Here is a 13,214-nt window from a genome sequence, read left to right as displayed (position 1 = left end):
ACAAAATTTTAGATCAACACAAAGGGACCTTTAGGAGAAATGTGAGTATTGTTTTTCTTCTTCTTTTGTTAGCTCTTGACATTTTACTTAAGTTTCTTTCTTTTTAGCTTAAGTCCTTGTAGGGAATTTAAATGTAAATAAGTTTGGAGAGGCAATACTATAAAGCATTATTGATATTTTACACCAAAAGCTAATGAGTTTCAAATGATTCCTTGAGATCAGTTGTTCACAAGAAACAGAAACCTTGAGAACTTATTTGAGAGAAGAGTTGAGTCCAGCATAGAAATGCTAAGTCAAAATCTACATGTAACATAATGAAAACATAGTAAAATGATGAGCCTGAGAGTCAGATAGCCACCAGGTGAACATGGCAGATCATTTAACTTTATGATTCTCAATTTACTCATCTGTAAAATGAATTTAAATTTTTAATTTTTATAAACTTGATTAATATCTAATTTTTAATAATGATATTTGATGTGTTATTAGTTTCCCTTCTTATTGCTCAATTTTGTCAAGAGTAGTCATATATTCACCTATGAAATTGAACAGACATTATAATTAATTAGACTTCCAGGACTGGCTTAAGAAAAATAGTGTTATTAATATTTATAAACATTAATTTCCAAATAATTTTTAAATTCTGCATAGAGTCCCACCCATTTTTACTGATACCATTCACAGCTACACTTCATTCAAAATCCTTTCCAGTAAGAGTGGATACAGCCTATGAGAAAGAATAAAGATCCCAGGGTGAGTGAAAAGTGGATAAAGGATGAGAACCCAATCATTCTTCCTTAAACTGGATCATAGGGTGATTTTTTTTCTTGTAAACACTTAAAGTTCCTTCAGAAAAGTCCCACATAATCAAAGCAAATAAATAAATGAGTAAAATAATAAATAAAAGCATACATAAAAAGACATTATTTGTATTCTTACCAAAAAAAAAAAAAAAAAAACTAAGCTGGCTGTCTAAATCTCATTAGGATTCCCCCAGTCCTTATCAGTTTTTGGCACATGGATCTATCTTGTTCATTTATTTTTTTCTGGTTGCCCTATGAGAAATGAAGATTGTAAATCTAGATATCTCAACACTCTCATATGTTGAGCTCAGTTATGAGAAGGGTATAAAGGTACAGCCCATTCATCAAGAATTGTACATGATGCAAAGAATATTTTGGCTATACTGTTTCCTGACCTGTGAAAATGTGGAAATGACGATCAGATTGGTAAGCATTTATACCAGGGAAGATAAAAGACTGAGAACACTTCATAGTTACTATGTGGAAGTGTGTAGGTAATAAATCAGTACTGATAGATTAGCCATGCCTTGCAGTGTCATATTGAATTTTAGTTAAAAGGATGTAGAGTATTTCTTGATCCTAGAAACTGTAATCCTATAGTTAATATTGAAAGTAACAATAATCAGAAGATAAAAACACTACATTCTCTTGTTACATGCATGCTTCCTTTATATATGAATTAAGCATTAGGCATGCATATGTATCTGTTTCCTAAGAAGGTAGATTTGTATGCTACATATTTTTAAATATATCACAGGACACAATCAGATTAGCAATTTAAGATTTCCCATTAACAATATTAGACAATACAAATATGAGAAATACCGTGCCTGCAAAAAGATAAAAGTTCAAATATTTATTATACAAGTATAAAGTAAATTTTAGGGCATGATGTATTTGAAAGTGTATTTAATGCTGTATTTGATGTATTTGATGATACTTGCCTTTTCTGTGACCTCTGGCATTTGAGTCCAAGTTAATCACACAAGGTTCCAGTGACATGGCCACAAAATTAAACTCATCTCTATCCATCACCCTTACAAATCCCCCCAACAGGAACGAACTGCATATAGCCTGTCAGTTCATAACCCATCTCTTTCCATCTCCATCCTGCTGACAGTAAATCCCCTCACCAGCTAATTGAACAGATGCACCCAGCACTGCTTCCTAAAGATCCACAAAGCAGGGCTTTGATGGACAGCAGAAAGTGGCACAATATAAAAACAAAAGCCTTTTAACTGAGAGCACTGCTTTGTTCTGCTTAGAACTTTAAGGTCACTCCAGCTTATTCAGGCTGCTGTGAAGATCTTAATTTTTACTCACCAATTTACTTGCAGCTGCCATTCTTTCCAATATTAAAAGTTCAGCTCTTCAAATGAGGGGAATTGGGGGAGGCAGGAATGAGAAGAGCTTGTTGAAAACTAAACAGCAGAAACATGTAAAATCTGGCTTGGCTCTCAAGTACAAAAAGTTATTTTCAAAGCCTATAAATTATGACATAGTGATTAACATGTAATTTAAATATATTTAAACAACAATTATATCACATTCCCAGCCCAGCTAATTGGCCTCACAGATGTTCCCTTGGAGCTGGATTGGCCTTCCAAGGGGAAATGAATAAGGTACTTTTTATCATGGAAAAGAGAAAAGAAGCAAATGGAAAAAAAAAATGGAAACAGTAACATAAAAAGCAGCCAGTAACCCTAAAAACAATGACTGCTAAAGGGGTTCTACTTAGCATTTTTTTTTCCATTTGAATGCTAAAAACACAGAAAAGCATAAAGATGCTTCTATTCCTGTGATGCTATTTGGCAGTATGTACAGATATGGAGTTGGCAGGTTGCTGACTGAATGCAAGACTCGTCAGAGCAGGGACAGAGGATGCATTGTAATAGAGCCTGATCCCTTGCTTGATGCCTTGGAACAGACTAACTACAAGAGGTCCCGTTTTTTTAATCAACACCTTTCCAATTGAGAGAGTTTTAACCAAGATAATGACTATAGATAATAAACTGTTTCCTAAAGAAGAATGCCTTGTGAGATATTCATTTGATCATTTATCTCTCAAGTTTTATAAAATGCAAAATGCTAGGTCCTCAGCTGTGATCCTAAACTAGCATTACCCAGGACAGCTGCACTTCTTGCAAGGTAAGAAATAAAAGGGACACAGGTAATTTCTAAGAGTTTAGAATAGCTTGCCTTCCAATCTGTAATTATAGAATTGAAATAAATTCTCTCTGCCTCCTTTCACTTGTGCTTTTTCTTCTAAATAATATCAGTTAACGTTTGACAGTAAAGTGTAAATTCCAAAAGGCCAGGAGCCTTGTCTCTCTTAGTTCATCAAGGTATCTCCAGGCACCTACCAGAGTTCAGGAAACATTGTAAGGATCTAATAAGTATTTGTTAAATACTAGTTAAATAATCAGGGTTGAATGATGAGGGTAAGACCAGGGTTTGTAATTTGATAAAGGTCCACCAGGTGATTGTCATATTTCTTGTAACACCCCTCTTTTACAAATCAGTGAACTCAGTGGAAAATTCCTTTCTCAAGTTTTCTGAACAAATTATTTCTTTCTAAAAGATAGCAAAATATACCTATATATAAGATGATTAGGAACAGATAAGAATTTAAAAATGCCTCTTTAATGAGTAGTTTTAGCATTTTAATTGATCACTTGACTTTAAAATTTAAGTTTAGCAGACTTGAATATTTAAATTTGATATACCCTCTATATTTATATTATAGTGCAGAACTTACAAAGTTCATTCATATATTATCTCACTTTATCCTCACTAAGAATAAGGTAAAGAGGCCAAGGGTGAAAATGAGGGTCTGAGATATTTCATGATTTGACCAAAATCACACCGCTCATAATTGGGACTGGAGCCCAGGGCTTCTAACAAGTCAAGAAACAATCTGTGTATTGTGCAATACTGCCTCCCATGCATTGCATTATGAAATATATCTCTAACTTTCCAGCTCATACTCTTCAATGTGCTGTTAGTTATAAGAGAAGAAAGGAGATAAATATTTGCTATGCCATAACCTCAGTGAGTGAGTTATGTGGGGGAACTGAAATGTGAACTCACTGTAGTGGTTCAAGTGGTTCAGAATTTGTCCCTCGATCACTCCAGCACAATAATTTAGTTAAAGGAAAATCTTGTGTTATTCACTTGTTATTGATTTACATTAAGCAGTTAATCCTCATGGGACCATATTCTTCTCAAATTGTTGTATGACTCTCTAAATTGCATAAATATTGACCAGCAATATTTAGCTGTGTTTCATATAAACATTGTAGCTGTTTTTAAGGTTTATTTTAGTAATCTCGGTTCACTTCAAGTCAGAATATAGAGAATGTAAGCTCCATAAAATCAAAATCAACTGTTTTTTTTCTGCATTATTCATTATCCCCAGTGCCTAGAAACGTGTCTGGCACATAGTAGTTGTTCAAGAAATATGTTTCATGAATGAGTAGTACACACACACACACACATTTTTACATTAGGATACATAAAAGACTTATTAAAAACAGGTTGGGTATTCATACAAGCCTCTCTCCTCACTCCGAGGAACATCGTCCATAATATAATATTTTTACATACATTTTTACATAGCCCATTAGCTGGAGTATTAAGCTTCAGGAATATAGACATCATTTTTTTAAAAAAAAACTGAAATCTGGTTTTTGACTAATTCTAAATACATAAAAAGCCATTTAAAGCATGTTTCCAGGAGATGAATTGATTTTCCCAGATCTTCTGAGATTTCTTAATTGTTAAAAAAAGTAATACAGAAGAGAAAATGGTATGTTCCTTTTTATAAGATGGGGCTAAGAAGTTGACACTTCACTGAAATAGTAAAAAATAAATATAACTTGATAGCAATACTTACTCCAGCCAAATTGAAATCCACTTCTACCTCATTCTAGATAGGTTTCTTCTTGTAAGAGGAAAGTTAATACTGCAGTATGTGACCATTTCAGTCATTCTATGTAAAGAAAGAACGCTTTCTTCATGTACAACTATACTTAATTATGTACTGATTTTTTCTTCCTTTCTTCTAGAGGTAATCAGAAGAATTTTTATCGTCAACTTATTCTTTTAATCTATTGAAAATTTCATTTTTTTCAATGCAATTTTCCTTTTCAGAGACTAAATGAAAATATTTAACTTTCCAAAACACACAAATAAAACCTCTTATAGACAGAGTGCATAAAATTTTACCATTTAGCAAACTTCACTGTTGTGCATGTTTTCCCCTTTGGTTCATAAGAATCATGTGACTTTCTTTTTTCTTTTCTTTTTTTTTTTTTCATTCATATGACCTCTTATATCCATCATTCCATTTTTCTTTCCTATTAGAGTGAAATTGGACACAGCCCTCCTCCTGCCTACACCCCAATGTCAGGAGTAAGTATTTCACAATCAACATTCATCTTTTAGGATTTTTGGTGTTTGCTTACCATGTTTCCTCTCTTTCATCTCCCCATAATTTCCTCATTTTGCCTTTGCCAACAGTGAATTAAGAATTTGCTATACACTGTGCAGCCTTCTTCGTAGTTGTGTTTTATCTTAGCAGATAATTCAAAGTTGAGATATCATACATTAGCACTAGCTTTCTTTCTTTTTGTGAAGAATTACCAAGGCTCATAAATTATGCTTCTGGGTCAGGAGGTTATCTTAACTTCTATGATTGTAGGTTGTATGCCAGAAAGGCAGAATCTCAATGATGATTCTCTGGTTAGGTGCTGGAGATTCAGTCATAATAATCACAGAATGGAAGGCACTAAGTAAATATCACCATTCAAAACACTAATTTTTCAGTTCTTGATGGCAACTGTCTACTATTAATGACACTACAATTTGTCATGAAAATTTGCTTTAAATCATATGTAACCAATAGTCTATTGTGGGAAAAGGAGATGAAATAGTTTTCATTAGATCATATTTTAGTTGGTTAGTAACATACATGCATATATACATACATGAATAAATAAATTCCAAATTATTTTTCCATGATTTACCTTTTAAGAAGAATCGGAATTTTAGGTGTTTCTATTCTATAACCCAAGTTCATTAGTGTTAAAAAAATGGAAGACAAATTTTATATTCTTTGGGTCATTAATATTCATTTTTTACAACTCTTCTTAACAAAAATTTCTCTTCAAATGTGTTTCTACTGTTAACAGAACCAGTTTGTATACCGAGATGGGGGTTTTGCCACAGAACAAGGAGTGTCTGTGCCCTACAGAGCTACCACCAGCACAATCCCAGAAGCTCCAGTTACTCAAGGTGCTACAGCTGAGATTTTTGATGACTCCTGCTGTAACGGCACCCTGCGTAAGCCAGTGGCACCCCATGTCCAAGAGGACAGCAACACCCAGAGGTACAGCGCCGACCCCACAGTGTTTGCCCCAGAAAGGAGCCCACGAGGAGAGCTGGACGAAGAAGGTTACATGACTCCTATGCGAGACAAACCCAAACAAGGTACCATCAGAATGCCCAAGAATGATTGTCATTTAATGTTCACGTCCATCAAGTAAGGAAAGTGTAGAAGGGAAACTGCCAAACAGTTAGACCCATATAATGATTATGACCCAAAAATGGCCTAGGCCCCTACTACCCAAAGTATGATCTCCATCAGTAGCCTCCACAACATCTAGGGGCTTTTGAGAAATCAGAACCTCAGGCTCCACCTGATTCAGAATCTGCATTTTAATAAGATCCCTACACAGTTTTTATGCATGCTCCAGCTTGAGAAGCCCTGACATATCTCTGAATGATATTTGAATGAGGTAGCATATCACAAGACCTCAGAGCCACTGCTTTATTGGATTTATTGTGGAGATCATAAAGACTGGCATTGTTGGCACAAGCATTAAAAGCTTTGCAGGCCACCAATAAAGACTTTGTTGACCCATTAAAATGTTGTTATTCAAATGACCTAATTCATTATGGGAAATTGATTTCTTATATGACACATTTCAAAAATTAAAGTTCTAAATACTGAGTGTATGTATTTCTACGTATACCAACAAGACTTGAAATATTAATGACTTGCAGTTTTACGAAGCACAGCAATGATTCATAGTAAAAATATTAAATACCTGATTAACATTTCAATTTTGGAAAAAATAGCCTCTTTTTTTCTATGTTAACAGCATCACAAAATGAAAAACATGGATGATTAAGTGTTATTAAAAAATTATGATAATGTCTCTCAGAGTCTTCAGTGTCAACAGTAAACTATATTTTAAGACTGCATAAAGGCCCATTATGTCCTTTTTTATATGGCCATATTCACTTTCATAAAATGCAATTCAAGGATCCCTAAGTACATATTATAAATTACCTGTGTAAATGTATCTGTCTAGGTATATGTAAAAATTTAAATGTAGTGAAGAAATGGATGTTTATAGTAGCTCACTGGTGACACAAATATAGGTTTTGAGAAGATTTGGCAGATCCCCCTGAAACCAGTGTCCTCTCTGGGAGGACTGTCAACTCAACCATAAAGTAAAATTTATTCCTCCATCATAACTGCATGACTATCCAAGTTTGTATCCAGACAATAGATAGATTGCCTTGACAAAAGGCAATATAAGCTTTCTGAGAGAAAAGCAAGTAAATCTAGATAAACTGACTCTCTAGAGCCAGATTTTATCTCTGAACACAAAGAGACCCAAGTTTCTATAGAAGGTTGTTATACTCTAGCCTAGTCCTCAGAGAGTATATAATTTTAGTTTGGATGCTCCTACATTTTCAAATAAGATATTTCTCAAATATCTTGAGAATCTGGCATTGTACACTGATACTGGGCTTGGCCTTGTAGATCATGCAATTGTAAACATTTGTGAAGATTCTTTAACTGTTTGGGCTTTATAAAAGCCAGGTAACCCAGTTGTCATACATGTTAGGTAGCAGGAAGTATTTAATGTCAGACCAAAGGAAAGGCATAAGCTTCTCTTGAGCTTTTGTCAAATATAGTATGTCTAAAATTTTTAATGAGCTTAGCATTCAGAGAATTTTTAAATCTTTTTTCTTTTTTCTTTTTTAAACAGTTTAGAATAAAGGTGGTCAATATTTTATTCAGGACTCTGGTAAAAAGTATCAAATTTTGGCTCTCCCAATGTAAACCCCTTATAAGTCTGTTAATACATTTCTCTTAAAATGACATTAGGTTTAAGATCCTTTCAAAGTAAAACATATTACTAATTTACAAGTTCACCCTACTCCATTAGGGGCAATAATGAAACAGTGCTGTAAAATAAAATTACTCAATAGGAGTTAGAAATCCTAATTCCAGTCCAACACTAACTGTATCCTGCATAAATCATTTACTCTCAGTTTCCTCTTTATAAAGCTGGAAAAATAAGGCTTGTACTTCTTTGTACACAGGTTTGTTGTGAATATGAAATAACAATGCCTTGTAAATTGTTGAACTATAATTCATGTATATGATGGTGTAAAATTAGTTACTGCCTTTTAACTTAGACATGAAGCTAAGTACTTAAGTATATCTAGCATGCCAGTAGCCAAGGAAAAATAAACCTGGATTGCTGAGATTTTTCTCTATATGTGTTAGGCTATACAGGGTATAGAAAATTTGTTTCAGAATGGTAGCACCAAATGAAGAATTATGCCTTCTCCATGCCCCAGCTCCAAAATAGGAGTACCTTAAGTTTCGTTTTCCTTTATATAGAAGAGAGGACAGAAAAAGGAAAAAAAAATTATAGACAATAGACAAAAGGGTAGAATTAAGCTTGAGAAGAACAGCATTAATTGGCAGCTCAGTATTTTTTATTCTAGGTTATTATCTATGCTAGCTGAATTTATTAGGTTGAACCGTACAAAATAGTCACTATTTGGTTTTAACCCACAAAAATCACTATTTCATATGATTCAAACTAATAGTTTGCTATTTTGTGCTTATGTTTGGCCATTGGAAATAAAATATGAAATTATACTTTATAGTTAAGCATATGTATTGTCAAGCAAGTCAACTAGAAGTATGTTAGATATCTATCAGGTTTGTTTTATTAGTTGAGTCTTTTTGCTCAGATGTTTCTTACTCTATGTGGAAAAGCCTTTGGGGGGGAACATCTACTTTCAAATCTTCATTACCTGTTGATTCACAGCAAATGCTATCAACTTAAAAACACTATCTTTTTATCTATTCATCTGGTGTGGAGTTAAGCTGTTTACACTTTGGTTTTACAATATCCTTTATAAAAATTCTGATTTCTCCACATTTAAAGGCTGTTTAGCCCTGATAGGTATTTGTTTCTTCCAACATAAATTATTGACTTTTAGAAAACCGAAGCATTTAAACAAGTGGTTCCTTGCGTATGAGACAGAAATGCAATTAGAAGAAAAGAGGTACGTTCTAGAGGATGGGAACTCTGAGGCTGGCCTTGTTGGTGCCTCACTTTGTCACTACCATATGCAGCCCACTTATGGTAATAGTCATCTACAAAATAGCTTTTGTGAGAATTTGTGAAAACAAATCTGTGGCTTTGATTGTTCTGGAGAAAGAAACAAGGCATTCTGTATAAGCTTAGCCTGGATAACATTTCCAGAAAGTAGAAGTTAACTGATATTTTTGCGTTCCTTCAGAATACCTGAACCCCGTGGAGGAGAACCCTTTTGTTTCTCGGAGAAAAAATGGTGACCTTCAAGCTTTGGATAACCCTGAATATCACAGCGCTTCCAGTGGTCCACCCAAGGCAGAGGATGAGTATGTGAATGAGCCTCTGTACCTCAACACCTTTGCCAACGCCTTGGGGAAGGCCGAGTACCTGAAGAACAACGTACTGTCTGTGCCAGAGAAGGCCAAGAAAGCTTTCGATAACCCTGACTATTGGAACCACAGCCTGCCGCCACGGAGCACCCTACGGCACCCAGACTACCTGCAGGAGTACAGCACAAAATATTTTTATAAACAGAATGGACGGATCCGGCCCATTGTGGCAGAGAATCCTGAATACCTCTCTGAGTTCTCACTGAAGCCAGGCACTGTGCTGCCTCCTCCGCCCTACAGACACCGAAATACTGTGGTGTAAGCTTCGCAGTGGTCTCACAGTGGAGAGACACGCCGCTCCCATTTCCCTACCCCCTCTCTTTCTCTTGTGGTCTTCCTTCTTTTCCCAAGGCCAGTGGTTTTGACACTTCCCAATGGAAGGTTTAAAGATGCAATGACAGCTATGTGCTTCTCTAACTTGAACTTGAGAAGGAAGGACTGAAAGAGAAAGACAGGAGGAACCACACTGTTTCTTAATTTCTCTGCATGGGTTGGTCAGGAGAATGAAACAGCTAGAGAAGGATCAGCAAATATGAGGCAATACTGCCTGCTGTCACACTAGTTCTCAATTTTCTTTCCTTCCTTCCTCCCTTCCTCCCTCTTCCTTCCTCTTCCTTTCTTTCTATTTACATGCTTGAAAGACCCATGCTCTCTGTTCCTATACACAGGAATTAATGTGTACATATTTAGCATCCCTGTAAATCATGATAGAGTTTCCGTTAGAACAAGAGGATAACCTTTTCTCTCACATATGATAGTAATTGAGATTGAGAATCGGATTTCTTTCTCCAACAGTTTCTATCCTGGCAAGTAAGAATGGCCAACCCAGCTTTCATAAATTTTGAATCTCTGTAAAAACTATAACTAATAATTATGTTTGGAGGTTTTTAGTTTTTATTTTTGTTTTACTTTGGCCTGTCCCTTTATATTAATTTCTCCCCTATTTTTGACTTTAAGTTCTAATTGCAAAGATTTCTTCTACATCAATGTGTTGCTAGAAATTGACAATTTAAGTGAGAAATAATTTTAATATGGTAGAAAGGCTAATATTTTAAACATATCTTTAAAATTAGAGGAGGTGGGCAAGACATTAGTCAAATGCCACATTCAATCTAGCTTTCATTTTTTGCACTATTGAATATGACCACCCCCCAATCCCTGTCATTCTTCAATATTTTATTTTCCTCCATAAATGACAGTACTTGACAGGCAGTTGGTAATCTAAAGGGTAGAAGGAAAACAAAGAGACAGTTCTGTGTGGTTCATGAAAACTACTGACATTTTCAGGGATGATCCAATAGGGAATCCATTGCACTGGAAGGAACACACTGGATTGGGTATGTCTACCTGGCATATACTCAGAAATGTAGTTTGCACTTAAGGTATAATTTAATTTGTTCTCTTTCTGAACTCCATTTTGGAAGTTGAATGAAGCAATATGGAAGCAACCAGCAAATTAACTCATTTAAGTACATTTTTTAAAAAGAGTTATGATAAAGAAAGACTGTGGAAATGCCAAACCAAGCAAATTAGGACTTTGGAACACTATCCAGAGATTGTGGTGAGAGGGCCAGCCGAGTATCTTCATGTGATATCAGTTTTGCCATGCAAGGAAAGTGGTCCAGTTGGTAAACTCCATATGAAGGAATGCAAGTAAGGATTGGAGTGAATTCCATGGAATTTCTAGTATGAGGACTCTATTTATATTAAGTAGAAGGTAACTCTTTGCACATAAGTTGATATAATAAAAAGAAAAACTCAAACATTCATGACTCATAAATAGGTTCTTGGGTCAAAAGTTGTAAATAAACATGAAGAATCCTCTCTTGTAATTATTTTAATATCCAACATACTAATCTTTTGATACTTTGTATGATAACTCATTTTCTTCAAATGCAGCATCCCAGTTCTAGAACCGTCTTTATTGTATCATTTTAAAGGAATATCTATTGAGTTAAAATGAGTGATGGGCACAAATGGCAGGGATAAGTCTTCAGAAAAAGGGGACTTCGCATCAGTAATTAGGAAAGTTGGATATTAGTCTCTCTGTTCTAGGTCATTCTGCCCCAAGCCATTTTAATTTTACATATATATTTCTAACATTAACAGTTGGCATCAAATTAGAGTCTATAGCTAAAAGAAAATAGACTAAATAATCTCCATTGGTAAAATAGATTGAGTTTGGAGAAAAAAATCCAAAAAGAAAAGCTGGGATTCTGCCTACCTGGAAAAAGTAAAATCATCTATATATTCAGTTTTCTCATTTATTCAACCAATATTAATTTGGAGTCCACTAAAAGTACTGTGTTATATGGGGAACACCCAGATAAATACAATATCATTACTGACTTCAAAAAGTTGACCGATTAGGAGATTTAAATGGAATGAAATTTTAATTCCTCCATGAGTTAATAGAATCAGATTGCATGGACTACTTTGTTAGTAGCTATCATAAAGTCAATTGCTTGGCAGGAGATCTGTGGACTCATTTGTGACATGAATCAAACATATTTTAAGTTAGTGCGATTGACAAAGAGGGTAGCCTCGTGTTATTCAAACACAAACTGGTCTACAAGGATATTGCAACACTGGCTAGTTGACTTAATCTGGATTCTAACTTCACCGTTAAATAAACAAGCACACAGTGGTCTTTAGCCAAGAAACTTGGAGAGAGCAAGGGAGGTCTCTTCCTAGGGTAAAAGAAGTGAGGCAAGCTGAAAATGTGGAGTAGAGCAGGGGAGGGGTCTGTGAGATCCCTTCTTGTGAAGTTCAGTCAACCACCAATTTCTCCTGGTTTGAAGAAGAAACAATGATTCAGGGCCACAGCCTAGCAACTCGGAGCTCTCCCGCCCATTCAGAAGAGTCACCAGGAAAAGGGGACCTCGCATAAGTTAGTATGAAAACTTGGATATATAAATAATTCTGCCCCAAGTCATCACTGATTGCACCCATTTTGGATGCTAGAACTTGACTTTTTCTCCTTATTTACAATATGCATATAGTTTCTACTTGGATATGGAAAGCAAAATCACTTGTTTTGGAGGAAGAGAGAAAAAGAAATCTTTTACTGTTGAGGTAACAGAAATGTATTGTGCCAATATAGTATCCTTCCTCCAAAGAAATGAGGACCTTCTATGTCAGGTAATCTCCTAAGTGGAGATGGATGCAAATATAATCCCAAATGCTCCATAATGCTCCCTAGTAGATCCAGTTCTCATTTCTTTTGAACAATTTCTGTAGTCATACTTGATTGCAGATAGTTTAAGGGTTTTATTGTTTGTTTCATTTTATTTTATCCCCCTAGGAAAATACCTTTGAGACTGTGTGAGAGGGAGAAAAAAAGTTTATTTTGTTCCAGAGAATAACTTATTTTACCCATTAGAGTGAAATTAAAAAAAAAAAAAAAAAAAAAAAGGCAATTAAAGCTCACAAAGGACTTTGGTCTATCAGGTTCCAGGTTATTTTATCAATGGAAATATACAGAATCCAGCATGTAAATTTAAAGAAATTTAATATTAAAATGAAACTGACTATTCTTTTTAGCTCAACAAATTTTGTAGATTATAACTATCTTGAGAAATTCTGCTGTCAGGCATGGAAAAGCTGCA

General features: G+C 34.9%; 1 protein-coding gene across 4 annotated transcripts in view; it reads left to right on the top strand.

Moving 5' to 3' along the window:
* Nucleotides 1–10,539, top strand: part of ERBB4 (erb-b2 receptor tyrosine kinase 4) — a 1,164,817-nt gene extending 1,154,278 nt beyond the window's left edge. For 2 of the 4 annotated variants that reach the window (XM_037849193.1, XM_037849196.1), the window contains 3 exons: nt 5,169–5,216; nt 5,996–6,293; nt 9,423–9,868. In XM_037849193.1, coding sequence (XP_037705121.1) covers nt 5,169–5,216; nt 5,996–6,293; nt 9,423–9,868 — 792 coding nt within the window. Of the gene's footprint in view, nt 1–5,168; nt 5,217–5,995; nt 6,294–9,422 lie in introns of all 4 variants that reach the window. The other 2 variants (XM_037849192.1, XM_037849194.1) reach the window with 2 other exon arrangements.
* The last annotated feature ends 2,675 nt before the right edge of the window (nt 10,540–13,214 follow it).

The sequence above is a fragment of the Choloepus didactylus genome, chromosome 9 (assembly GCF_015220235.1).
Source record: "Choloepus didactylus isolate mChoDid1 chromosome 9, mChoDid1.pri, whole genome shotgun sequence".
NCBI classification, from domain to species: Eukaryota; Metazoa; Chordata; class Mammalia; order Pilosa; family Megalonychidae; genus Choloepus; species Choloepus didactylus.
This window is presented reverse-complemented; position numbering and strand designations above follow the sequence as displayed.